Source organism: Doryrhamphus excisus, chromosome 10, assembly GCF_030265055.1.
Source record: "Doryrhamphus excisus isolate RoL2022-K1 chromosome 10, RoL_Dexc_1.0, whole genome shotgun sequence".
In the NCBI taxonomy this organism is placed as follows: Eukaryota; Metazoa; Chordata; class Actinopteri; order Syngnathiformes; family Syngnathidae; genus Doryrhamphus; species Doryrhamphus excisus.
The window spans coordinates 20,830,189-20,857,379 of NC_080475.1; the positions used below are offsets into that span (position 1 = coordinate 20,830,189).

Here is a 27,191-nt window from a genome sequence, read left to right on the forward strand (position 1 = left end):
AACTGTCCCTTTGTGATGTCACAAAGGGACGGACTTCCTTATATGGTTCATAGTTAGGAAGCACTGTGGGCTTTGGGCGAGCATGCCCAGAGGCGGAACATGTGTGGAATAAATGAAAACAGATTCGTTATTGTGTGTAGCTGCTCTACAGGAGTCCACAACGCAATACCAAGGGTTGAAAAATGAGCATATTAGGTCCCCTTTAACCCTTGTATTATGTTACGGGTCAGTTTGACCTGTTTCAGTTTTTGTGTTGACCAAAGTACTGGTTATCCTTTCTTTTTCTTCATGAAATTTTGTGACTTTTCCTCATCTAGGGTCATGAATACAAAAACTGAAACGGGTCAAATTGACCCGTAACATAATACAAGGTTAACTAGCATGATTTGTTAACAAATCATGCTAGTTATGCTAGCATGATAACAAATCATGCTAGTTATGCTAGCATCATGCTAGTTATGCTAGCATGATTTGTTATGCTAGCATTAGCATTTGTTATGCTAGTTATGCTAGCATGATAACAAATCATGCTAGTTATGCTAGCATGATTTGTTATGCTAGCATTAGCATTTGTTATGCTAGTTATGCTAGCATGATAACAAATCATGCTAGTTATGCTAGCATGATTTGTTATGCTAGCATTAGCATTTGTTATGGTAGTTATGCTAGCATGATAACAAATCATGCTAGTTATGCTAGCATGATAACAAATCATGCTAGTTATGCTAGCATCATGCTAGTTATGCTAGCATGATTTGTTATGCTAGCATTAGCATTTGTTATGCTAGTTATGCTAGCATGATAACAAATCATGCTAGTTATGCTAGCATGATTTGTTATGCTAGCATTAGCATTTGTTATGCTAGTTATGCTAGCATGATAACAAATCATGCTAGTTATGCTAGCATGATTTGTTATGCTAGCATTAGCATTTGTTATGCTAGTTATGCTAGCATGATAACAAATCATGCTAGTTATGCTAGCATGATTTGTTAACAAATCATGCTAGTTAACCTTGTATTATGTTACGGGTCAATTTGACCCATTTCAGTTTTTGTGTTCATGACCCTAGATGAGGAAAAGTCACAAAATTTCATGAAGAAAAAGAAAGGATAAACAGTACTTTGGTCAACACAAAAACTGAAACGGGTCAAATTGACCCGTAACATAATACAAGGGTTAATGTCCATAATTACTGCAGAGCAACACTTGGTTTGTGCTTGAACAAAATGTGATCCTGGTGCCATAAAATGACCAGAATATGGAAAATGCACTAGTCGTTATGTGCGGATAGAATATGAAATATTCAGTGGAAAGTCAAGCTGCGTGTGTGTGTGTGTGTGTGTGACCGCCATGTTAGAACCGGACTGCTGCTGGAATGCTTTTAATCAATTCTTTCTACAATCAAGCACCATGTCGACTTGGTCTCTTCGTGTTTTTTTTTTTTACGTTGTGTGATTGTCTGAAGCTTTTTTCCGAGATCGCCGCATCTGGAAATGACTTGAGAGTCAAGAAACAAGAGAGCTGTCGTTCCATCCCAGGGCGCCCCCAATCGGACCCCCATGAGGACTGGCTTGTGAGTGAATATCGCTTACAAACATTTAGAGCACATGAACCAAAAAAACACTAAAAACAACAAAAAAAAAAACGTCTTCTTCTTAATTCCGTTTGTCCCGTCCACACCTCAAACCTTCCATCTTCGCTTGAGTAAAAGAGTTTATAGAAAATAAAACGTGTCAATTCTGTGTAACAGTCCAGAGACCCCCAAGGGAGCAATCTGGCAACACAAACAATACTTTAGATTCACAGTGGAAAAAAAAAAAACAATCAAACGAGGAAATAATGTAATGGAACTCACTGTTGCCTTCACTTGTTATGCTGGTAGGAGAAGCTGGAGTGTTCGGTGGGTGTCTCTATTGCAACCGGTTGCTGGACGGCACTTTCCTGACAGGGGAGCCAAAAGGAACTCCACCAGGGAATTGTTTCTCACAACATACGAAGCTGGAGTCAAACGTGTGTGTTTACCTCAACGGAGATGTTGGTAGGAGGCACTTGGGTGTACTGGGGGACGTACGTCCCCTGCATAGATGAGTTTGCAGGCATATACTGAAAAATACATTTTGATTATTTTACTTTTATTTAAGGGCGTCATTTAAACTGTTTTGAGCTACGACCTTTTTCAGTTTAATTGTAGTTCACAATAAAATATTTATTTTCTCACGCCATTTTTTTTTTGCATTTTGAAGCTTTACTTCAGGGGTGGGCAAACTACGGCCCGGGGGCCACATCCGGCCCGCCAAGTGTTTGAATACGGCCCGCCCAATCTTTCCAAAGTATTTAATTTAAACTCAACATACAACCTGGCATCATGGCCTGAGCCAACCTTTTGATGGTTGTATCAATTTCGTTGTTTGACATGGTCTGTTGTTTACAAAGTGCTCCTGAAAAAAGGGACACAAGCACATAATAATAATAAAAATTAAAATAATAATTATTATATTATTATTATTATAACTATTATGATTATTATATTTATTATATTAATGCTAATTATTATATTAATTATATATAATAATATTGTTATATTTGCATATTTTACATAATAATAATAAAATAATTATTATTTTAATTTTATTGTAATTATTATAATATTTTATTATTTTAAAAATATTTAAATATAAATATAAAATAATAAATAATAATAGCAGATTGCATGACAATTTTACAGATACAATAATACCAGGTGGACTGTTACGTGTAAAATATATAGTCTGCCCCCCCCCCCCCCCCCCCCCCCCCCCGGAAATTTTGTTATATCAATGCGGCCCGCGAGTCAAAAAGTTTGCCCACCCCTGCTTTACTTCGATCGGAGAATATTATTATATATTATATATATTGTGTATAAGTTACTAACCGTGCCGCTGCTGCCTACGGACAAGTGGCTGAGCTGCTGTGCCAGCGGCCCCATCAGCGACGTGGGCTGGATGGACATGCTGTGGTCCATCCCTGGTGTCAGGACCGCCCCCTGATGTGATTTAAAAAAAAAAAATGTGCTAATAAAAAAAAGCAACAAAAGCTACATAGCCGTCAGATATGAGACACCCACTGTGGGCGGCATGATGTACGACTGGTGGTGGTGGTGGTGGAGCCAGGAGGGGTTGTGCACCTGGCAACGCATAAAATGATGCTAAATTGAGTCCAAATAGATCTAGTTCCGAACAAGTAAGACCTGAGGAGGACTTGAGAGTACCTGGTAGGTGGACACAGGCGAGTGCATGTAAGGGGACAGCGAGGTCGGCCCCAGCATGCGATTGGGAGCCATGCTGTAAGGAGAGGAGTAGAACCTACAGAGATAATACACTTCTTAGTCACCTATTCCGTTCTGATGGTGCTTGTTGGTGCGTGTTGGAGGTCCTTACCCGTTCTGTAAGGCTGAGGTGGGGTCGTATGTGAGGGTCATTCCTCCCTGCAGGGAAAACGATAATAAGATAATAAGCAGCATGCAAGACTCATATAATTAGAAACAGAAAGAAACTCACGGTCTCCCCGTCTCTGGTCCAGCTTCGGCCGTTATGGAGATATTTTCCTTGACTCTGACGCTTCTTCTGGCCTCCATCGGCAAATTTGCATAATAGGGGTTCTGGTGGAACTAAACCGGAGCATAAAGACACATTAAATAACGGACATATGACTGTGTATGAGTTGAGACAACATTTTTTGGATTTTATGAAAATTCCAGACTTTATGGCTCAATTTTTATGAATTTTCTCGTCGTTTTGCTTTGAGGTTGCTTTTACCTTCAGTGAAGACATGACATGATCACCATCATCATCCTCCTAATCTGTCATTTCCATAGTTTTTTCATTATTGAATATTCATGGCGTGTGTCATTGTTACATTTGTGTCTTTGAGACGAGTCAAAAGTCAAGTCAATTTTTTAAAATTTGTTATTACTTATTATTTATTTAAAATTCTATTAGTTTTTATGATTTTTTTCATTTTACCCTTTCATCCATCATTATGGATCATCATTTATTATTTATTATTTATTATTTATTATTTATTATTATTTTTTTCATTTTTCCCTTTCATCCATCATTATGTTTATTATTTATTATTTACTATTTATTATTTTTATGATTTTTTTTTCATTTTTCCCTTTCATCCATCATTATGTGTATTATTTATTATTTATTTAAAATTCTATTATTTTTATTGAATTTTTTTCATTTTTCCCTTTCATCTATCATTATGTTTATTATTTATTATTTATTATTTATTATTTATTATTTATTATTTATTATTTATTATTTATTATTTATTATTTATTTCATTTTTCCCTTTCATCCATCATTATGTTTATTATTTATTATTTATTATTTTTATGATTTTTTTTCATTTTTCCCTTTCATCCATCATTATGTGTATTATTTATTAAAAATTCTATTATTTTTATTGATTTTTTTTCATTTTTCCTTTTCATCTATCATTATTATTTATTATTTATTATTTATTATTTATTATTTATTATTTATTATTTATTATTTATTATTTATTATTTATTATTTATTATTTATTATTTATTATTTATTATTTATTATTTATTATTTATTATTTATTTAAAATTCTATTATTTTTTTTATAATTTTTTTTCATTTTTCCCTTTCATCCATCATTATGTGTATTTAGATGTATTTCCAACATTTCATGTTTACATTTTTGGCTTTCTGGAACTGATTCAGTTAGCATACGTTTCACTTAGTGAAATGACACTAACCAAGGTTCCAATGTATTTCATGTCTCAAAATCTGTAAAGCTGCTTGAGAAATTCTTATGAGGACAAAACACCATTTTTCTTTCAATCAAGTGAAAAGTAAAACAAAAGAAAAAGTACTCACCTGACACCCCAGGTGGAGTCTTAATATATTTTCCGTTAAAATGTTGAATAATTGCCTCACATTTCTCCGTGGACTCCATCCTACAGGAAAAGGTTTAAAACAGGCTCGGCATGAGGTGACGTTGTTTTGATCGGCGTTTAGCGCCTACTCGGAGTTAGCTTGGATATTTTGTACCTGGCGAAGCCCACACCCCGACTGGTCCCGTTAGCATCCCGCAGGATGCGGGTGGAGATGGCCTGGCTGAAGGGCTTCAGCATGTTCTCCAGCTCCTGCTCATCCATGGAAAGCGGCAGATTGGAAATGTACAAATTGGTGGGGTCCTGCTCCTGTTGCTGAAAGCGCGGACGTCAACAAATAAGAAAGTGAAAGAAAGAGCTCATGACATCTTAAATTGAGACAAAATTTTGACATCATAGCAAAAAGCGGCATCGAACATGGATGGGTGTCGTAGCGAAACACAAAAGTGGCGTCGCGATGGATCTCGCTGCCACATCACATCTTTGTCAACATCCTAGTCTTCATTTTGCAGTGTTTTCTTGCATTTATAAAAATAAGTTTTGGACTCTAATTTCATGGCGCAGTTTGGCGCACCCCACACAGTGGTCATTTCATCCGGCGCACCACTGCGCATTTAAAGGCAATGAGAGGCGTTCATTTGATTGGTTAAGATTACACGCCTTCTCTCCTCCCTGTTTGCTACTTGGTGGGAGGGATGGAAGCGTGGGTGCACCGCGCTGCGCTGGATGGACTCTGCTTTTCTAGTCTTCTCGGAATATAGATGGCATAAAGACTTAAAGGCATATTTAAGACAATAATTTCCATGCATGCGTGACGGCCATGACCTCCAGTGAAGGTTATCTATTGCCTCCTCGAAGCTACAAGCCCATGAATGCATCAGTGATGCTTTCGAGTGCCAATGAGTCATCTGATGTAAACATAAGCCTGCTTGTGAACGCACCGTGAAGAGTTGAGTGAAAAATCAAGTTATTTTGAACGTCAACAATCCAGCTTAACGGCAGATCAGCTTTCCCAGGATGCCGCTGGTGTGGGAGACTGCCGGTTATATTCCCGTTAAGGCCAGCGGACAATTGTGTGTGTGTGTGTGTGACGACAGGGCGGGTGGCCGGACATTGGGCGCTGCTGACCGGGTAGCTGCTCAGACACTGAGTCAGATGCCACCATGGAGAACAGGCAGCTCTTTTGTACAAGGAAGCTAGCGCTAGCCCTAGCTCTAGCTCTAGCGGCGCCGCCAATATGATGCATGACACACAAACACACATCATACACACATTGTGTGTACCCGTGTGCATTCATTGGGTCCAGTTCCTGATCCGCATTATTCAAGTTTGTAGTGAACATTTGGACTAAAACACATTCCAAACATCTCCAGAGGAGGTCGTACCTTGGCCATCTGAGCCTGCACACCCCCCGCCTTCAACGCCGTCACTGCCTTCTGAGCCGAGGATGGATTGTCAAAGTCAACAAAGCCGTAGCCTGTGGGAACACGGAAACATCAACATCCTGGAACTATCGAATAGCAATAGCAAATTCACAAATAGTACAACGTAATTCTACGGCACACTTAGCATCGTTTTCATTTTCTCAAATAGTCCGCCTAAAAAAATATTTCTGTAAGACGTTTTCTCAGTGTCCTAATTCCTGGCACACGAATAATAATAATAACATCGATGCATCGAGATGCTAACAAAAGTTGTTTTGCAATACACGACGCTGTGCCTAGCATATTAAGCCAAAAACTTTATTGTCAACAGTTCTAGCACAGGCAAGCGGTATCGTCACATCAACTCTGACCACATATCGGAGTCCAGATACCAGACTGGAATATGGACCGTTTTCGGTGGTACGCAAAATAGCCTAAAATCGCCCAAAATAGCCCAAAATAGCCACAGGGCACATATATAAACAAACGACTATTCCCATTCAAATTAGACAATTAAGCTCAAATGTATGTTTTTGGAATGTGGGAAGACACGGGACAACTAAATATCTCTTAAAAAGAAAAATTGTGGGCGGCACGGCGGTCTGGTGGTTAGCGCGCAGACCTCACAGCTAGGAGACCAGGGTTCAATTCCCACCCTCGGCCATCTCTGTGTGGCGACCTAAACGGTAGCCTTCAAGTTATTTCCTTTCAACTTAAATAGCCCAAAACTTACCACTTCCACACGGATAGGGAGGATAACTATTAACAGTTATTTAACCTTTAACATGAACATGAATCAAACGTGGGCGGCACGGCGGACTAGTGGTTAGCGCGCAGACCTCACAGCTAGGAGACCAGGGTTCAATTCCCACCCTCGGCCATCTCTGTGTGGAGTTTGCATGTTCTCCCCGTGCATGCGTGGGTTTTCTCCGGGTACTCCGGTTTCCTCCCACATTCCAAAAACATGCTAGGCTAATTAATTAGTGGTTAGCGCGCAGACCTCACAGCTAGGAGACCAGGGTTCAATTCCCACCCTCGGCCATCTCTGTGTGGCGACCTAAACGGTAGCCTTCAAGTTATTTCCTTTCAACTTAAATAGCCCAAAACTTACCACTTCCACACGGATAGGGAGGATAACTATTAACAGTTATTTAACCTTTAACATGAACATGAATCAAACGTGGGCGGCACGGCGGACTAGTGGTTAGCGCGCAGACCTCACAGCTAGGAGACCAGGGTTCAATTCCCACCCTCGGCCATCTCTGTGTGGAGTTTGCATGTTCTCCCCGTGCATGCGTGGGTTTTCTCCGGGTACTCCGGTTTCCTCCCACATTCCAAAAACATGCTAGGCTAATTAATTAGCAACTCCAAATTGTCCATAGGTATGAATGTGAGTGTGAATGGTTGTTTGTCTATATGTGCCCTGTGATTGGCTGGCCACCAGTCCAGGGTGTACCCCGCCTCTCGCCCGAAGACAGCTGGGATAGGCTCCAGCACCCCCCGCGACCCTCGTGAGGAAAAGCGGTAGAAAATGAATGAATGAATGAAAAATTGTGTCATGTACAATATCCAAATTGATAAAATGGTAATTCTAATGTTTTTGGAATATGACCGCAGATTGTTAAACAAAGTATACTGCGATCAGATTACTTGTTACCAAAACATTCTCTCATTTATTTCTACGCCACTATAAAAACAGATGATCCACCATCCCCATGGTAATTTTAGACTGTATTATAATTATTATAAGTCAATGTAAGATACGATTATCAATACCCTTTAATTGTTGCCAACAGTCCAAATGACGAGTCCAGCAAACCAACTAACAGGTATCAAGTTTGCTCCATACTTCAATATACTTATAATATTACTCACCTTTGCATTTATTGGTTGTCTTGTCCAGTATAGCTTTTGTGGAAACAATTTTCCCATATCTAAAAAAAAAAAAAAAACAATAAATATGCATTACATTTATATATCATGTATTCAATTGTAACCTCAAACAACTTCAACGTATTTACATCACATGAATGAAAACTCCAGTAGAGCTAATAACATTTAGCATGATTGATTAATCTTAGCATGAACAAAGATATTGGTCATGCATGTTTCTATTATAACGACCGTCTCACAGTCGCATCACATGTCCGCCTCCTTCATTGGACAGGACAAACGCATCAGTGTGAGCCATATTGTCTATCAGTCGCCATCTCTCCGTGGATGTGAACGCACCGTAATGTGATACGTCTCTTTTGGGCTGTCCTGTGCAACGCTGGCTCTCGGCCACGTTCTCATTCTGCATTCAGCGCCCTTGAGTCAGTGTCATGGCGTTTAGCTCCGAGCCACGCTGTCCGTTGACGGATACAAATATTCTTACGCTTTTTCATTGGGATCGATCTCAAATGCAAGTGTAGTGACGAGTGCAATGACCTCTACGTTGGAGAGACCAAACAAACCTTCCATAAACACAAGAGAACCTTTTCTTCGGCCTCACAACCATTCACAACCTTTGAGCATAACGATGACCAAATTCTGGATCGGTAGGGCCGCTGGTTTTAAGGACGTATAAAACAAACCATCGATATCAAACGAGAAAATGTCTCCCAAAACAGAGGAGGTGGTACAAGTATCACCAACATCCTAACTTCTGTCCCTCAAAGATTTTCCCATTCCACAGGAATAGCCACTAAGGAATTTTGTCACCATGTAGGTGAACGACTTCCTGTTCCAGGACAGCCACCACGTGGGGCCACAATAACAACAACCATATGTTGACCACGCCCAGAGGGGACACCCACTGGAGACATAAATAGGAGAACTCCACACCCAAAATTTTAGAAAATTTTAGAGAAGCACGTTTATTTTTAAACTTAGCTGGTCTTAGCTGTAAATACACAATCTCCACCTTCAAAATAAGAGCGCCGTTTGTCCTATGTCTGCGTAAAAATATGGAGTTGGAATTGCATGGGTGACTACATCTTCCTCCACAAGCACAAGCATTATAGTTTGTTGACGATTTAGTAGCAATGTCTGCAGAAGCTGATATCCCATTAGTTAAGTTTGCCAGATTGTTACCAATGAATACACGTGCTTTACAATTTCAGGCATATATTAGACATATATTTCATAATTGACATGAAGTTGTATGACCCCCCCACACCCGGTGAAGTCCGTCAACAGAGACTCACTCCGAGTTCTCCGAGCCGAGTTCTAGTCGGATTTGGGTGCTGAGGAAAGTAGTTCCAGGTAGTTGCTGGGGTTCAGTTAGGTAAAGGGTCTACCTTCTTAAAACAATATATAGCATAAAAGCATCATTTATTTACTTAAAAAAATAACCAGACCTCACAAATCGCTCGGCGTTATTTTCTCTGCCATCATATGACTTTGCGTTCCCGTCCGTGTGTCTAAGGAAGATAAAATTCCAGAGAACAAATCCAACGTCCATCCCTGCTTCCCAACCAGAGACGGACCAGTTCAAGAAGTGGAGCCACACTTTAGGCACCCAGCCAGGGGATAAAGAAGCCACCCCCATTCCATGCTCTCATGTGCCTACACAGTACTACATCTCAGATCCTGCATGCTACTCTCCAAGTGGGGGAGGGGGAGATGTACTCTAAAATCGTACGCTCACGTTTGCCGCTCAAACTTTGACCAAGTCAGTGTGATTTACATAACCGACTATAGATACTTATGAATATATTATCTCCAATATATTCTTTTTTCAGTTACATTGGCCTTAATGTGTGATGCTAAAAAGGCTAATTTCATGTTATTTTATCAGGCTGTGTAAAAACAGAAATATGACAACCCCCCCCCCCCCACCCACATTGGAACACGACCAACCTGAGCAGATCGGCACCTGACCCACAAACTCTGAACCCAATTCACCCCCCCCCCACTTTGGTTCTCTCCATCCACATCCATCCCCCCACCCCACCCCCTTCGTGCCATTGCCTTGTTTGTCTTTCCCTTTCCCCTGGGCTTGCCGTTTCCTGTTGGGTTGGGCGGCCTCGTGTGAGCCATTTCTTCCAGACAGCTGTAAAATAGCAGGCCCCTCCCTCTCCCCCCCTCTCTCTCCCCCTCTCCCTCTATTTCTCCTACTCTTCTCCTTTGTCACATTGGTCTGCTCTGCTGGTTCTCATCATCAGGCTCCAGTCCTCAATGAAGCTGGCAAGGATCATTCATCTCCGCCATGCTGCTTTTAATGACTTCCACTGGAGCTCCAACAAACATGGCCGATTGATTGCTGGATGCTGCTGCCTCATGTCACACCACTTTTAAAAACCATCACGAGGTATTTCATAGGACTTAGAACACCGGGAGACCACAGCACAGGTTTTAATGAAGTAGGGATCAGGATTTTATGCTGCCGATACCGATCAGTGAAATCATCCGATACCAATACCGATCACATACACGCAGTATAAATATTTAAATGTACTACTGGCGATATTAGGGACTCACTCTACAAGGGCTCTAACATGTAATGTACTCCTTCCTGATCCTATCCATCCTGGTCACTCCCAATGAGAACCTCAGCATCCTCATCTCTGATACCTCCAGTTCTGTTTCCTGTCTTTTCATCAGTGGCACTGTCTCTAGACCAGGGGTCTCAAACTCAACTGGAGCTAGGGTCTCAGCAAGGCTGGGCCGCATCAGGTTTAAAAAAAACAAAAACGCATTTATTAAAAACAGAAAAATGTACAAAATTTTTCAGTGCTTTGGTTCCGATTTTCTACAATAAAAGCTCTGATAAAACATTCCACTGTTCTCAAATATCTTCATTTTTATTTTCTGCACAAAATAAGATGAAAAATAAATAAACAAATCAAGAATAAAGAAAATCAATCAGTAATAAATAAATATAATAATAATAATAAAACGGCAAATATTAAAAACTTATAGTTGATGGGTAGACAAATGATTTTTTTCAGATTAAAATGAGCAAAGCATTATTAGAGCCCTGTAGACATGACAAAACACGACTATAGTCACATTTATACTCTTTTTATTTACAACATATTGCGCAACTGCAGGGTCTTGAGACACATGCTAACTCGCAAACTAGAGAGCTAGCGACCTCAACGGTAGCCTTCAAGTTATTTCCTTTCAACTTAAATAGCCAAAAACTTACCACTTCCTCACGGATAGGGAGGATAACTATTAACAGTTATTTAACCTTTAACATGAACATTAATCAAATGTAATAATTTTTTCTGGGTACATGATACCATACAGCATCCATATCAAACTAACATTAAACTTTCATATCAAGGCGGGGGCCTCAAACTGGTGTCCTGCGGACCACATTTGGCCCGCGGGCGGCGTGTTTGAGACCTAAAGGTCTAAACATTATTTGTTGAATATCCTGTCCATAGAAGCAACAAACTGGATGCTCAACTCAACATTTCAGGCTTTTTTTTTACACACAAACTTATGGAAATGAACTTTTCCATCAAAGCGATACTATACTTCATCACGTCATCTCCCCATTCAGCCGCCGCTCACGTCTCTGCTCCTAATATCCTCAGCTCCTCTAATCTGCTTCATGCGTCTTCATCTCCACAGGGAGATTTATAGGCTGCACATTCAGAGTAGTAGTTAATCGGGTGACTTACGGCTGACACAGTTTGACCAGATCCTGGTCTGTGGTTCCCGGGTGGAGGCCACGGATGTACAGGTTGGTTTTGCTCAGCTGCTCCCCGCCACCATTGCTGCTGCTGCTGCCGTTGCTGATGGTGCTGGTGTTGCCGCTGTTGCTGTTGGGGCTTGGAGGAGCCATCAGATGATTGGAGGACACATACGTCTGCTGAAAAACACATGGAGGCTGATGTCATATTGAGATGGACTTTTGTCCTATGTGTATGATCTCTGTAGGGCTCTGTTGGGCTAATTCAGGGGTGGGCAAACTTTTTGACTCGCGGGCCGCATTAATTTAACAAAATTGACGGGGGGGATTATGTAGTATTAAATTTAATTTTGTCAGTATAGAAGTTGATAATAAATGACACAATACCCGGCACATAAAGCTTTCTAGATCTTCCAGAAGCTACACCTATTCCAGCTGTATTTGGTTGGATTTCCACAACGGTCTATTTGAATTTATTCTGGGTACGCCCACTTCACTGTGATTGGTGGTACTCCCAAGTGCTCCCAAGGACTTCCGGACTACTGCCGAAACTCACTTTTTAATTTCGTCAGTATAGAAGTTGATAATAAATGAAAAAAACCTTTGGAGAGCTACGTGAAAAGTGGTTAGGAGGTCAACTCCAGACATCGGTGAGCTTGTACACATGCAGGTAAGACGCTCCCTGTACAGGTATAATGCTACACAGACAACCACTTGGTATTTTTCTATTTTACCAGCCTGAGAAAAAATCAAAAAATCACCCAAGCCATTCATGTGGGCCCTCCCTCGTAATCTTCCCTCTCGCTTCTTTGGCATCAATGGTGCGCTGTTTGTTTTCCCCCAATCACAGCTCCTTCCGGTGCTTTCTCTCGCCCTCGCAGGCCCATCAGGAGGGATGCATCTGCACAGGCCCGCCAAGATACAATCTCATGTCTGGCTAGTGAGGCCTGTCTAATAGGGATCTGCTTGTTAGCGCTAATCCCTCTCATGTGCTTTCCAGTCTCATTAAAAGCGCTCTCCTTCTGAGACAAGGACATCGGTGAGTCACATCCAAAACGACGACCTGGGCCAGGCCGAACGTGAGGTGTAAGGTAAAGACTAAAAAGTCGAGTGAGTCACTGTTTATTTTTGTTTATGCGACATCGTAACCTTAACCCCTTTTCGCTACGACGCCCACCATCACGTAAATCGCATTGTCATCTCGGAGGAAGCATTCATTTGCAACACACAAATGTTTGTGTTTCAGTTCCTGTGCTATGTGCAGTTTTTTAGGCGTAAGCGTGTTGGCTTTAAGATTAGGGAGCATGCTGTCAAGCTGGGGGTGGTTTTTGTGCACACACAACACACACTAACAACTGTCATGAAAATATACAATATATTCCTACACTGCATTGAGTTAAAAAAATTGTCTGGGGGGCCAGAACATATATTTAACACACACATATGCACTATTTTATGATTATCATTTTCCTTGAATTATTTGTCTAATTCATTCATTCATTCATTTTCTACCGCTTTTCCTCATGAGGGTCGTGAGGGGTGCTGGAGCCTATCCCAGCTGTCTTCAGCAGTATATTCTCATGTCCCTTTTTTCAAGAGCACTTTAAACATCAGACCACATCCGACTACAGTAAACCTCGGATATATCCGACTCGTATATATCGGAAATTCGCTCACAACGGACAGATAAAAAAGAACCCATTTTTCTGTAATGCATTTCCAATAAAAATTCATTGCATATATCGGATTTTTTTTATAACGGATTTCGCCTATTTCGGACAAAATCTCCAGTCCCGTTCCAATGCATTTCCATGAAATTTCCCTGGCATATATCGGATGGCCGCATCGTGGCGCTCCGATTCGCCGAATGGTGACAGGCCGCTATACGACGTCATTTGCAGCGTTTGCAGCGTTGCCTGCGCGTCCAGGTACATTGGAAACATAGTCAAGGAAGTGCCTTTTTATAACGGATAAAATCCCATTTACGCATATACCGGATATAAATCCGATATATGCGTAAAACGGACATATTCCGGTATACGCATATAACGGATTTCGCTTATATCGGACAAAACCAGTGGGAACAATTGAATCCGATATATCCGAGGTTTACTGTATGTTATTTTTTTTTGCAAGTCATGTTGCTAGTTTGTTAAAATGTTAAAAGTTGAAATACTTAGAAAGCAATTAGAGGGCCGGATTCAAACGCTTGGTGGGCCGCATGTGGCCCCCGGGTTGTAGTTTGCCCACCTCTGCTTTAGGCCAATGGGGCAAAAAAATGTGAATGCAGTGACTGAAGAGCATACAACATTAGGAATAGGAAAAAATAGGAAAAACGACGCCAGGAACTACCACTTCATCCGTGTAGTTAGTTGCATTTAAACTTTACAATTACCATTGTACTTCTACTGGTTACATCCCAGTAATGCTCTCCATTTCCCTCAGTTTCTACGTTCCACGTGTGGGTTATGTAGTACAGTAAACCTCGGATATATCGGACTCGGATATATCGGAAATTCGCTCACAACGAACAGATAAAAAAGAACCCATTTTTCTGTAATGCATTTCCAATAAAAATTCATTGCATATATCGTTCCAATGCATTTCCATTAAATTTCCCTCGCATATATCGGATGGCCGCATCGTGGCGCTCCGAAGCTAGCTGCCATTCTGAGACGTTTTAAAGCAGAGGACATTTTTAATGCCGACGAAACTGGGTTATTCTGGCAAATGCTGCCGGAAAACACCCTGGGATTTATTGAATGAGATCTTAACCTCACTATTGGAAATAACGTAGGCCTGACGGGCGTAACAGGGCCTAGCTTAATTAACAATTTGTTATGCTCAGAGTCCGATAAAGTTCAATTCTCATTACCTTACGTCTCTTTTCATTGCCCAGTCCGGGTACATTGGAAACATAGTCAAGGAAGTGCCTTTTTATAACGGATAAAATCCCATTTACGCATATACCGGATATAAATCCCATATATGCGTAAAACGGACATTTTCCGATATACGCATATAACGGATTTCGCTTATATCGGACAAAACCGGTGGGAACAATTGAATCCGATATATCCGAGGTTTACTGTATCAATTATGAGTAATTAATGTCCGTGACTTGTTGTCATTGTTTCCAAAGACAAGCGATATTCGCCTTCACCTTTAAGAGTCACAAAACGGTTCAACAAAGAAGAAGAAACATCCTACCTGTTTAGCAAAAAAAAAACAAAAAACCTTAAAGGCGCGATAAATATCGTACCGCCAGCGACTTCATGTTGTGAAAAAACAAAAAAGAACAACAGCAGCAATGGCGGATCCTTGACCTTGAGTGTGTAGAAGGTAAGACTGCTGTCCTACTCACTGACTCCACTTCCACGGAATAAAAACTCCCTTTTGGACGCTTTTCCAGCATCCTGAAGACGTCGGAAAGTGCGTGAAGTTGACAGCGGTTGTGGAGTACACTTGGTATATGTGAAAGGCACGGAGGGAGAGGGAGAGAAAATGTGAGGAAGTCGGGAAAAGAGGGAGAAATCTTTTCATCCTTTTCTTGTCTCCGCCCTCTCCTCGGAGTCAAAGACGCGAACCAGGAGTTAGGAACTGAAGCTATATTTCCAAGACCTGCTTCTATGCCACTTTGGCTTAAGTGTGTCAAAACAAAGCAATGCATGTCTTCTTTCGAGGAAAATACTCCGGGATTCCTGGAATTCCGTTCCATTAAATGTGAGCAATCTGAATCTCAGCGATCCATGAAGCAGGGATGGGAATAACTCAAGCGACAGAGGCTGGTGTTGATTTCAGCATCGGTCCCAAGGATGGTTATGACTATGTACATATTCACGTATACACTCTTGGGAATGAGCGCATATGATTAAACACCTAAAAATACCAAAGAAATATGAACAATATGTTCCCTATGTACAGCCCCTTTAAAATAGATTCCAATGTAAATCCATAAATTATTCATACGAACCATCCAGTCAATCAATAACTGTCCTTACATTGTCTATCCCTGCAGTCAGTAGTTCCCATATACATATTCCATATACTACATCATTAGAAAAAGCTAATATTTATAAGTTTTGTCCCCCCCCCCCTCCGTCACATTGAAGGGGTGGGGCATGTCGCTAGGCGTAAAAGAGCAAAGAAAAACTTTGCCAACTTGTGATGAATTCAGCGCAAACATCACCCAAGTAAAGACGCCCCTGTGTTCAATACTAGAAATATGAATATGATGTATGAGAAATATGACGAGTACAACCTTGCCGTTACTATAAGCTCCACTCTTAGCTGTGCTGTAGTAAAGGAGGACAAGGGCGACCACAAGGCGGATAAAAGAGCTCCATGTTGGTTCTAAATAACATTTAGACCCAAATGGTGCACTCGGCCGGTGGGAGACTTTTAACGCCCGCCTGTGGTCCACTTCTCTCAAGGACACTGCAGCTTAAAGCGGCCCCGAACTGGCGCCGAGCTCGGAGCGATCCCGTCCATATATATATATATATGTTTATATATATATATATATCTATATACGGTATATGGTCGTTCTTATCAGATGGAAAAGAGCCGGAGAGCGATAAAGTTTACCTTCTTGATGCTTTTGCCCTGGTAGCCGTTGTACGTGTTCACTCCTCCGGTCCTCGGCGGCACAGAGAGCAGCATTTTGACGCGGCGCCGTGTGCGAGGGAGCGGCGAGTCCGAGCAGCCAGGCAGCTGACGTCAGCCGGGGAAAGTGAGCGATTGGAGTCGCCTCTTTTCCCGGCAGTCGGGGGGTCTCCGCACTCTGCCGCACTCTGCCGCACTCTACCCGTACTATACCGCACTCTACCATACTTTACCATACTTTACCATACTCTACTACGTATACTCTACCTTACTCTACCATACTCTACCATACTTTACCATACTCTACTACACTCTACCTTACTCTACCATACTTTGCCATACTCTACTATACTTTACCATACTCTACCCACTCTACCATACTCTACCATACTTTACCATACTCCACCCACTCTACCACACTCTACCATACTCCGCCATACTCCACCCACTCTACCATACTCCGCCATACTCCACCCACTCTACCACACTCTACCATACTCCGCCATACTCCACCCACTCTACCACACTCTACCATACTCTACCATACTTCACCATACTCTACCCACTCTACCATACTCTACCATACTCTACCATACTCGATCCACTCTACCACACTCTACTGCACTCTACCGCACTCTACCATACTCCACCATACTCTACTATACTCTACCATACTCTACCCACTCTACCATACTCTACCATACTTTACCATACTCTACCCACTCTACCACACTCTACCATACTCCACCCACTCTACCATACTTTACCATACTCTACCATACTTCACCATACTCTACCCACTCTACCATACTCTACCATACTTCACCATACTCTACCCACTCTACCATACTCCACCATACTCGACCCACTCTACCACACTCTACTGCACTCTACCGCACTCTACCATACTCCACCATACTCTACCCACTATACCATACTCTACCATACTTACCATACTCTACCCACTCTACCGCACTCTACCTTACTTTACCATACTCTACCATACTCTACCATACTTACCATACTCTACCCACTCTACCGCACTCTACCTTACTTTACCATACTCTACCATACTCTGCCCACTCTACCGCACTCTACCATACTCTACCCACTCTACCGCACTCTCCTGCGTGGGTTTTCTCTGGGTACTCCGGTTTCCTCCCACATTCCAAAAACATGCTAGGTTAATTAGCCACTCCAAATTGTCCATAGGTATGAATGTGAGTGTGAATGGTTGTTTGTCTATATGTGCCCTGTGATTGGCTGGCCACCAGTCCAGGGTGTACCCCGCCTCTCTCCCAAAGACAGCTCATGTCAAACTGCATTCATTCATTTAAGTGTGCAGCAGTACGTGTCTTTAGGTCAAATGTCCACATCTAGACTATGAAGCACATATTTGTCCATAAAAAAACATGAATACACCTTGGATAATGAACAGGGAATGATACTGAGGAACTTGAAATGAAAAATATTAGATATAAAACCACACATAATGTATAACCACAGAGTATAACCCCCTCCTTGTAAATATTTTTTAATCTAAAATCATCCTTGACACCACTACCGTAGTAGTAATTGCGTTGGAGTGAAGTTATACGAGGATGATATAGCGCCATTAATTCAGCGCTGTCCTTGTATGTTGGGAATTACCCTGACCTTATCATTTCTCATCATGCATGCCATCGGAATTAAATGGACTCATGCAACTGGCTTGAGATTAGGTTTTTTTGACTTAAAAATGACACAAAAAATATACAAAAAGACAGCATTTACATTCAAAATAAAGAGGATATTTTGAATTCAAGTGATTTTTTTGCCGTCAACACTGACAGCTGTCACTCAAAAAATGCTTTCGAACAGCTGAAATCACTGTTTGTATGAACATAAGTTGCTCGGCAACTAACACCCGTGACCCTTTGGCCTTGTCTCGTGTACCATGACTGATAAGCCCTGAAGTGAATAAACATATGCAAGTGTTCATTCAGCCATCCAGCGGCTTCCTTTTAGCCGTGACATTTGCATAATGCATCTACTCCCAACCTTAGCCGTGCATGGACAAGTACGAGGAGAGTCCTGTTCATGTACACGCACGGGGAATTTCATCCAGATTTCATCATGCCAGTCTAGTCGGAAAGACAGGCAAGGCTCAGCAGAATTGATAATCTCTCTCCTTCTCTGTCTCCGTCGTCCTCTGCGACGGCATCTCCGGCACACATGCTCAATGTCAAAACCTGATGCAACGCATTTGCATAAAAACAATATTGTTCTGCAGGGCGATTATTCTCCACAGACGAATATTGACACTTTTTTGACAGCGGCATTTGCCGACCGCAATGAGGTCACTCAAACTCGTTCACTACCCCCCTCGCTCGGTTTCAATCTATGCCACAGTACGTTTTCATGTAAGCATTTAGCCAGATGGGCTACGAGCGCCACGGCAGCTCAAGGACAGTTTGGGGAGGGGGGTTACCGTCTGAAGAATGCCTGAGCCGGCCAACACACACATCCAGTAGATGTGCTAGTAACAGTGGGGCCTACTGGAAGATGGTTTCACTGCAGTTGACCTAGCATAGCAGCTTCCATTCAATCTGGTAATGGTAATGGTAATGTAATGGTAATGGTTTAATTTCATTTGAACATGTTCCACTTCCATGTTCTGCACTTTACATTATGTTGTTCGTATTTGGTGTCTATTTATTCTCCACATTATTATTATTATTATTATTATTTATTATTACTTATCTTCTTTTGTGTCTGTTATTATATGGGAGCCAGGCAACGACATTTCGTTGGCAATTTCACTATCTATCTATCTATCTATCTATCTATCTATCTATCTATCTATCTATCTATCTATCTATCTATCTATCTATCTATCTATCTATCTATCTATCTATCTATCTATCTATCTATCTATCTATCTATCTATCTATCTATCTATCTATCTATCTATCTATCTATCTATCTATCTATCTATCTATCTATCTATCTATCTATCTATCTATCTATCTATCTATCTATCTATCTATCTATCTATCTATCTATCTATCTATCTATCTATCTATCTATCTATCTATCTATCTATCTATCTATCTATCTATCTATCTATCTATCTATCTATCTATCTATCTATCTATCTATCTATCTATCTATCTATCTATCTATCTATCCACATGTCCAAAAGGAGTAGGAAGAAGCACAGCTTATTAAATCCTAACCCTCCATCTGGTTCTTTTACAATCAGTAACTGTTACATTTGTTCACTTCCTGCTTTCCGAATATAGTTTAAGTCAATTTTTTAAATGTTTATTTATTTATTTTATTTTTGTCAACTTTCCTAATATAGTTTTAATTTTTTTTTAAAAATTTTATTTGTTAAAAAATATGTAAATTTTTTTAATGTTTTAAAAAAATTAAAAATGCTTTTAATGCTTTAATTTTTTTTATTTATTAATTTTTATTTTATTGATTTTTATTATTATTGTTTTTTATTTAAATAAAAATGTTAATTTTTGTTTCAAATTGAGTTCTCCCCTGAGATCATATTTCTCCTCTCTTGTAGAGAAGTACTGGATGACATTTTTAGCTAATGGGTTGTTTTTAGCCTTATGCATTATTTTAGCTGTTTGAAGATGAACTATATCAAATACTATATGAAGTATTTGTGATCTGGGTTCTACATTGGCTACTTTACATGACAGTATTGGGCAATGTACTATTTAGCTAACTTTGCTGCTGGATGCATGACGAACCATCACCAGGGACTCGGGTATGGGGGAGGGTCGGCGGAGGTGGGCTGGGAGGCTGACATGGAAGGGGGGGGGGGCATTGGGGGAGCAAGCCTGCTGCTGCTGTTGCATGCTCGGCATTCCTCAGGTGTTGTCAGCGGAGCTGGCTCAGTAATTATCTCGCTCTGAAAACACGCAGCCGACCACATTTTACTAGCACACTGAAGGGCGGGAGAGGGGGGGGGGGGTCTGTGAGGCGGGTTGCGGTAGTCAATATATAATTACATTTGGGTATAATGTGACACAGATTGATTCTTTTTTTTTTTTCAAAGAATGAGCATGTCAGAGTATCTGTTGAGGAATCACACCATCAACAACTGCATGCGGTGCAGCTCCAGATGCAGATTATGGCCGGGAGTCAAGAGCTTGATTTATACTGCAATGCAATAACTGGAGGGTGGAGACAATCAGCGGACCGATGCTATACGTCCAACAATAAAAAGATGGCGGTCAGAGATGCTGGATCGGAATGATATATTCTCGGCCAGATGTCATCTCTTTCATCACTGACGCGAGTTACAAAAGAAGAAGCTGGTTCTTCCTGTCTGGGAACGCTTCCCTCCGCTCTCCTCCCCCCCTCCTTTCTGGCTGGATAAAGGCTGAGGGATTGTGTGCAGATGTGGCTGAAGGGAGGCCGGCCCCTCGGCCCTGGGAGAACATGTGGTCTGGGAGTGTTTATCCTGGCCGTCTTTCAAGCGCACAGCATGCTGGCGTCGGCCTCCACGTGACAAAAAGGGGGGAACTCTCCGATTGAGGTGACGCCGCCGATTGTTGACTCACCGATTGTTGACATATAGGCGCGACAACTTTGTCAACAAAATGCCGTGACCTTCGGTGACCCTTAAACCTAGCGTTAGAATCGCTCGGAACGCCATATGGCCACGGCGCTCCTTGTGTTGTGCGATGGAAGTATTGTGGGATTCTACAAATATCGCACACTTTTGCCTCCACGGATTCTCCACATACTTTACATTCTCCCTTGTGATTTGTGTTCTGTTTGAACAGCAGCAAAAAGAGCCGAAACAACATGTTCGCCCTCTAAACCAGCGGAACGGTTTGTGTCAAATGGCTCGCCACAATTAAATCATCAGTCACAACCAAAGATACATTCTGCAGAAAAAACAATTATGAGCAAAATTTTAACCATCTGGTTCTTCATCACATATTTCTTGAAGATTGTGTTCCTAGTGAGCCAACATCAGTATTCAGTGCCCCCTGCAGGTTCACATTTCAAATAGAAAACTTCTTCAGTACACAAACACACTGCTGCAGTAGTATCCCTAATAGGAATACAATGTGTGCAAGTAAAGTTTAAAATATTTAATAACATGCATTTTTATTAGTGATTATTTTCCACCCATATAAGCAGTTTTTAATTTCTCAATAGGTTGGCTGTGGTCACTCCGTTAAATGTCCAAATACTACTTGTGATGATGAATCATAAAATATGTTGAGTCACAAACATACATTTTGTTTTTGTTGATAGATATTGATAAGCAACATTGTGCTTAAATATGTCTTATGTTATTATTATTGTATATTTTTTGCAAATAAGTGCTCCAAATTCTCAAAATAAAGTGACGTTTTCAAATTATTGATTTAAATTTTTAATTATTATTATTATTTTTAAAACAAAATTTTATTGGAAAAAAGTATGTAAATTTTTTAATTATATAATGTTCGTAGAGAATGGATTTATGGCAAAGTTGTTTTGGTAAGTAGTGTACCCTAATAAACAGGCTAGAACGAAGAATATTATTTTTCACCACAAGAGGGCGCTATTTGACATAAAAAGCAGAGCCTCCATAGTGAGCCCCCTTCAGTTTGAATTTGTAATTAGTGCGGCAATGAGTGTGCAAAAGTGTCAAATAACGTTAAAAAAAATCCCCCCCCCCCTCCACACCACCACTCTAAAGAACATTAACATAAAATCAAAGGTTAAAATGTTGTAGTTTGTTACAAACATCCACCAACACCACCAAACAGTATCGACAATCCACGATGAGGCCAAATGGTGCCCCCCCCCCCGTCCTCGCTGCCTCCCCCACAGAGGACAAAAAAGCGCATGAAATAAGAGAAAAGGGAGGTGTGTTGGCGCATGCGCAAACTCCACCCGCCGCTCGGTCATCCCGTTTTTTTTTTTTTTTTTGTGGAATCAAGCTCGTTACGTCACGGGCTCGTCCACGGTGCTCGGATCTGGAACCTACCATCCACTCTTGCGGTTGCACGTTAGAGGAGACAGCTTTGAGGGGACATTTTTGATTTTTTTTTTTTTTTTGCCCCTTCATTGTATTTTACTTTGTCACGTACCACGGAACCGGCGTGTTTGTTTGTGTCCGATTCCGTGGAGGCGGCACGGGTGGCACTGTGGTCTGAGAGCCATGCCGTGCGTGATGTTTGAATGCTGAGCAGCATTTCCAATATTTACATGACGGTGCTGCTGCTGCTGCTGCGGCGCTTCGTTTAGCCTCGCCGGGCTCTCCATTCACCCCCCCACCCCTAAAAAAAAAGGCGTGTGGGACACCGAGGGGTGCAGTCGAACGCGCCCGGATCATCGGAGCCCGGGTTCGGATGAGGCTCTCGATCCGACTTCGGCGTTAGAGATCCAGTCAAGTTTCCTTTTCTAACAGCGGTGCCGTCGGGCATTGCTCCGGAGATGGCGATGGGCTTTCTCTGTGTGGGATTTCTACTCAGCGTGGGGGTCATCATCTCTCCGGACGGTGCAGGAGCAGTAGGTAAGACGCCTGTTGGCCCCCCCCGTACTTTATTTGATGCACACGACTAGCATCTTTTAGGCCCGGGCGACACCACAACACAGCGGCATTGACTCCCATTGGAACCGTGGGATCATTCATCAGCATCAGTTTTGACAAAGGTGCACAAAAACAAGTCTAGGATTTTGGCCTAGATTTGGTTTTACAACACACACAATGGCGTGCCTTGTAAAGCAAATCAGACTTGGGGGGGTGATCACAAAATCAGCAGGTAAGAATCCAATTTTTCTGTGCATCATCAATATCTGCACGGCTTCCCAACAAAGGACGCGCCAATGTGGTTATTTGCCCCTGACAGCACATTGCGCAATAAAATAAGCCTTTTAATTGGACTAATGAGATATGGACTGCACCATTGCATGCCGGACCTGTTGAGCTGCCAGCAGTTTACAGTGACAGGCGTGGAACCACGCATAACTTAACCATAACGGCCGACGAATCCAATGATTATATGATAATGTTGCATATTTTCAATGTTTTATTACGTAAGCCACGTTTCACGGTGAAAGCCATAACCGAGGTTACAAAAGTCCTAAAGCTCCTCCCTCCTCCTCCATCAGTATGCAACATCTGGACACAGGGAGACCATTAATCCAACTTAGATGTGACTGCTCAGAGGGGGAGGGATCATCTGAAAAGCAAAATACTGTAAACCTCAGGGCGAGAGGCCCAGGTCTTGGGCACACAAGTGGGGGTCTCATACCGACCTACGGAGGAGTCACTGAAAAGATAACCACTAAGCATAAGTGGGTGGGCGTGGAGGGGGGGTTGGGGGTGGGGGGGCACAGCTGGATTTTATGAATGAGAAGGGATTTGCAACAGGAAGGTCAAAAAGTCAAAATGTTGAACTGAGTGCCTTTTACTTGATGGGAGCGTGGCGGCCATTGCTGTGGAAGGTGTCGTCTTTTATGTTGACGTTAGCCACTAAAGTGCCATGTTGAGTGAAATATTATATAAGCTATAAACCGTGTTTCTCAGTGCCAAGTACAGTAAACCTCGGATATATCGGACTCGGATATATCGGAAATTCGCTCACAACGGACGGATAAAAAAGAAGCGATTTTTCTGTAATGCATTTCCAATAAAAAATTCATTGCATATATCGGATTTTTTTATAACGGATTTCGCCTATTTCGGACAAAATCTCCAGTCCCGTTCCAATGCATTTCCATTAAATTTCCCTCGCATATATCGATCGGATGGCCGCATCGTGGCGCTCCGATTCGCCGAATCGTGACAGGCCGCTATACGACGTCGTTTGAGGTGTTTGCAGCGTTGCCTGCGCGTCCAGGTACATTGGAAACATAGTCAAGGAAGTGCCTTTTTATAACGGATAAAAATCCGATTTACGCATATACCGGATATAAATCCGATATATGCGTAAAACGGACATTTTCCGGTATACGCATATAACGGATTTCGCTTATATCGGACAAAACCAGTGGGAACAATTGAATCCGATTGCAGTATACAGGAAATGTGTGTCTCGTTTGCTAGTTTCCGTATCAATGATCCAAATGGTACACATTTAATAACCCTAACCCTAAATAATACATTATGACGTAATGAAAATATTACTGTAGTGAGTGTAATATACTCTTATGCTTAACCCTTGTATTATGTTACGCGTCAATTTGACCTGTTTCAGTTTTTGTGTTGACCAAAGTACTTTAGTTTATCCTTTCTTTTTCTTCATGAAATTTTGTGACTTTTCCTCATCTAGGGTCATGAACACAAAAACTGAAACGGGTCAAATTGACCCATAACATAATACAAGGGTTAAGTGTACAGCCGCTTTTAATATTGTTCTCTATCCTCTAAGTCAAAAATCTGGCCAAAATATGACAGGATTCTAAAGTGTAAACGACCGCGTCCGACGAAAATTAGCTTTATTATCTTTTTAAAGGTACAATTTATGACTGACATTACAGAAAGTTAATGAAATGTCCTTTAATTGATAGCTTGTCATATGACCTCTGGTCGGCGTTGTAGATCATTGTGTCTTTTTGTGTTATATTTTGTTCCTCATTGTACAAATCCATACTACTATGATTTTTAACCTTGTGGTATTTAAGTACGACAGAATCCATGTGGTTAAAAGTCTGAATACGGGTCAGGGGCTAAAGACTTTGAATGCCCGAGGAGCCCATAGTCTGTTTGCCTGACCCTTTTAATACTAGGACCCGGCCTTCCCTTTTCCCTGATACTGATAACGTTTGCTCATAACTCATGGAAACGCCAGCTTCAAGAAGGACTTTTTGGCTTTTCCATAAAGATATTTCAAAAGAACATATTGTAGTGCTATAATTAGCTGTATAAGATATTTTACCCAGGGTCTTCAAACCATCAAAATCTCATACCTTACCATACTAGTCACCACACAAGCAAGTAAATACCACAACAAGTAGTAAAACTCTTGAGGACAGGTTGTCCATTCACCATAATATGAAATAATTAGGCGCGATTAAAATACTTAATCGCAATTAATACATTTTTGTACACAGTTATCTTGGAATTAATCACATTTAATCGCGTTTAGAAATACGTTTTTATCTATATTATAAGTAGGGCTGTAGCTCTCAAATATTTTAGTAATCGAGTGTTCTCCTGAAATTGTGTCAATTAATCGAGTAATCAGAAAAATAATTTTAATGTATTTATAAGGAACAAAATAATGAATGACCAGTCAGCTTATTTAAAAAAAATAATTTAGCTACATTTTCTGTCTGTTTTTAAAGGCGACCTATTATGCTTTTCCCACTTTTCTGACCTATAAATGTATTAATTAAAATTATATAATTAATATAAAATTATATTATTAAAATAATAATGAGGTTTGCGTATTTGGAAGTGAGACCGAAAAGAAGTTTGGGATGGCTCAAAAAATGCTCTGTTTCAAAAGGCGTGGTAAAACTGTTTCCTTTGTGACATCACACCGGGCCGACTTCCTGATATACAAACTCAATGTCGCTAAGTGACACTGTAAGTTAGTACGTACCCCATGAACGTGATAGCTGCTTGTAGCTACCCCATGGAATAAAAACCAGTTCTAAACTAACCACATTGAGAAAATGTTGCTGTGGTAAAAAATTTAAAAAGTCACATTTGGATTTGGAAGACTAGAAGCTACTTGAAAAACTAGCTAGCTAGCTAGTTAGCTGTCGGCAGCGAGGCAGAATAACTGTGTGACCACAGTCTGGAGCCCTGTTAATGATTAGCCACAGTACCCTGCTGGAAAAAACAGCATAGACCAGCATGACCAGCATAGACCAGCATATGTTGTGTTTTCGTACTGGTATTCTGGTCTCCATACCAGTAGTTAGGCTAGTTATTGCGATATCCTTTACAGCTTTTCACAATGGAAACGCAAAACAAATGACGTACTTTTTGCTTTCCGAGCAGTATGCAGTAAGAAGACCCCTTTAAAAAATAATAAAATTAACAAATTGTAATGGTAATGGTTTTATTTCATAGAGTATTTGAAATATTTGAATGAATATTTCATGAGTGCATCCCATAATCAGTTCCCAGTTCCACATGTCCAAAAGGAGTAGGAAGAAGCAAAGCTTATTAAATCCTACCCCTCCATCTGGTACTTTTACAATCAGTAACTGTTACATTTGTTCACTTCCTGCTTTCCGAATATAGTTTAAGTCAATTTTTTTAATGTTTATTTATTTATTTTATTTTTGTCAACTTTCCTAATATAGTTTTTATTTTTTTTTTATTTTTTAATTTTTTTTAATTTGTTAAAAAAATATGTAAAACATTTTTTAAATGTTTTTACATTTTTTTTTATGTTTAAAAAGTACTTTTACAATCAGTAACTGTTACATTTGTTCACTTCCTGCTTTCCATAATACAGGTTTTTTTTTATTATTATTTTTTTTTAAATAATGTACCTCGTACCAAAGTACTCAGTGATATGAGCATCCAATGCCATAATGTGTACCATAGTAAGTGTCAATATAGTGATATATATAGCACATCATGACTGGTTCAAGACTCTTCATCCTTGTATTTATTAATTTATTTTATTCATTAATTTATTTTATT

General features: G+C 40.8%; 2 protein-coding genes across 3 annotated transcripts in view; one reads left to right on the plus strand and one right to left on the minus strand.

Moving 5' to 3' along the window:
- Positions 1-1,090: 1,090 nt before the first annotated feature.
- On the minus strand, positions 1,091-16,681 carry LOC131137508 (RNA-binding motif, single-stranded-interacting protein 2-like). The gene is made up of 14 exons (XM_058085548.1): positions 16,556-16,681; positions 11,958-12,148; positions 8,215-8,273; positions 6,301-6,392; positions 5,073-5,230; positions 4,899-4,978; positions 3,540-3,649; positions 3,420-3,466; positions 3,251-3,344; positions 3,107-3,166; positions 2,915-3,025; positions 2,026-2,106; positions 1,859-1,944; positions 1,091-1,777 (listed from the first exon to the last, which is right to left on the minus strand). The coding sequence occupies exons 1-13, from the start codon at positions 16,628-16,630 to the stop codon at positions 1,867-1,869; spliced, it is 1,236 nt and encodes a 411-aa protein (XP_057941531.1). The 5' UTR covers positions 16,631-16,681; the 3' UTR covers positions 1,091-1,777; positions 1,859-1,866.
- A 5,864-nt stretch (positions 16,682-22,545) lies between these two features.
- Positions 22,546-27,191, plus strand: part of LOC131137578 (low-density lipoprotein receptor-related protein 1-like) — a 97,022-nt gene continuing 92,376 nt past the window's right edge. For both annotated transcript variants that reach the window (XM_058085693.1, XM_058085694.1), the window contains exon 1: positions 22,546-23,096. In XM_058085693.1, coding sequence (XP_057941676.1) covers positions 23,018-23,096 — 79 coding nt within the window. In that variant the 5' untranslated portion in view covers positions 22,546-23,017. The remainder of the gene's footprint in view (positions 23,097-27,191) is intronic.

Coding starts and splice junctions, on each gene's coding strand:
- LOC131137508 (XM_058085548.1), bottom strand. CDS start 16,630: ATGCTGCTCTCTGTGCCGCCGAGGACCGGAGGAGTGAACACGTACAAC. Junction 5,231..6,300: donor TGCAGGCTCAGATGGCCAAG/GTACGACCTCCT, acceptor CCGCGCTTTCAG/CAACAGGAGCAGGACCCCAC. Junction 3,345..3,419: donor ACCTCAGCCTTACAGAACGG/GTAAGGACCTCC, acceptor TTATCTCTGTAG/GTTCTACTCCTCTCCTTACA.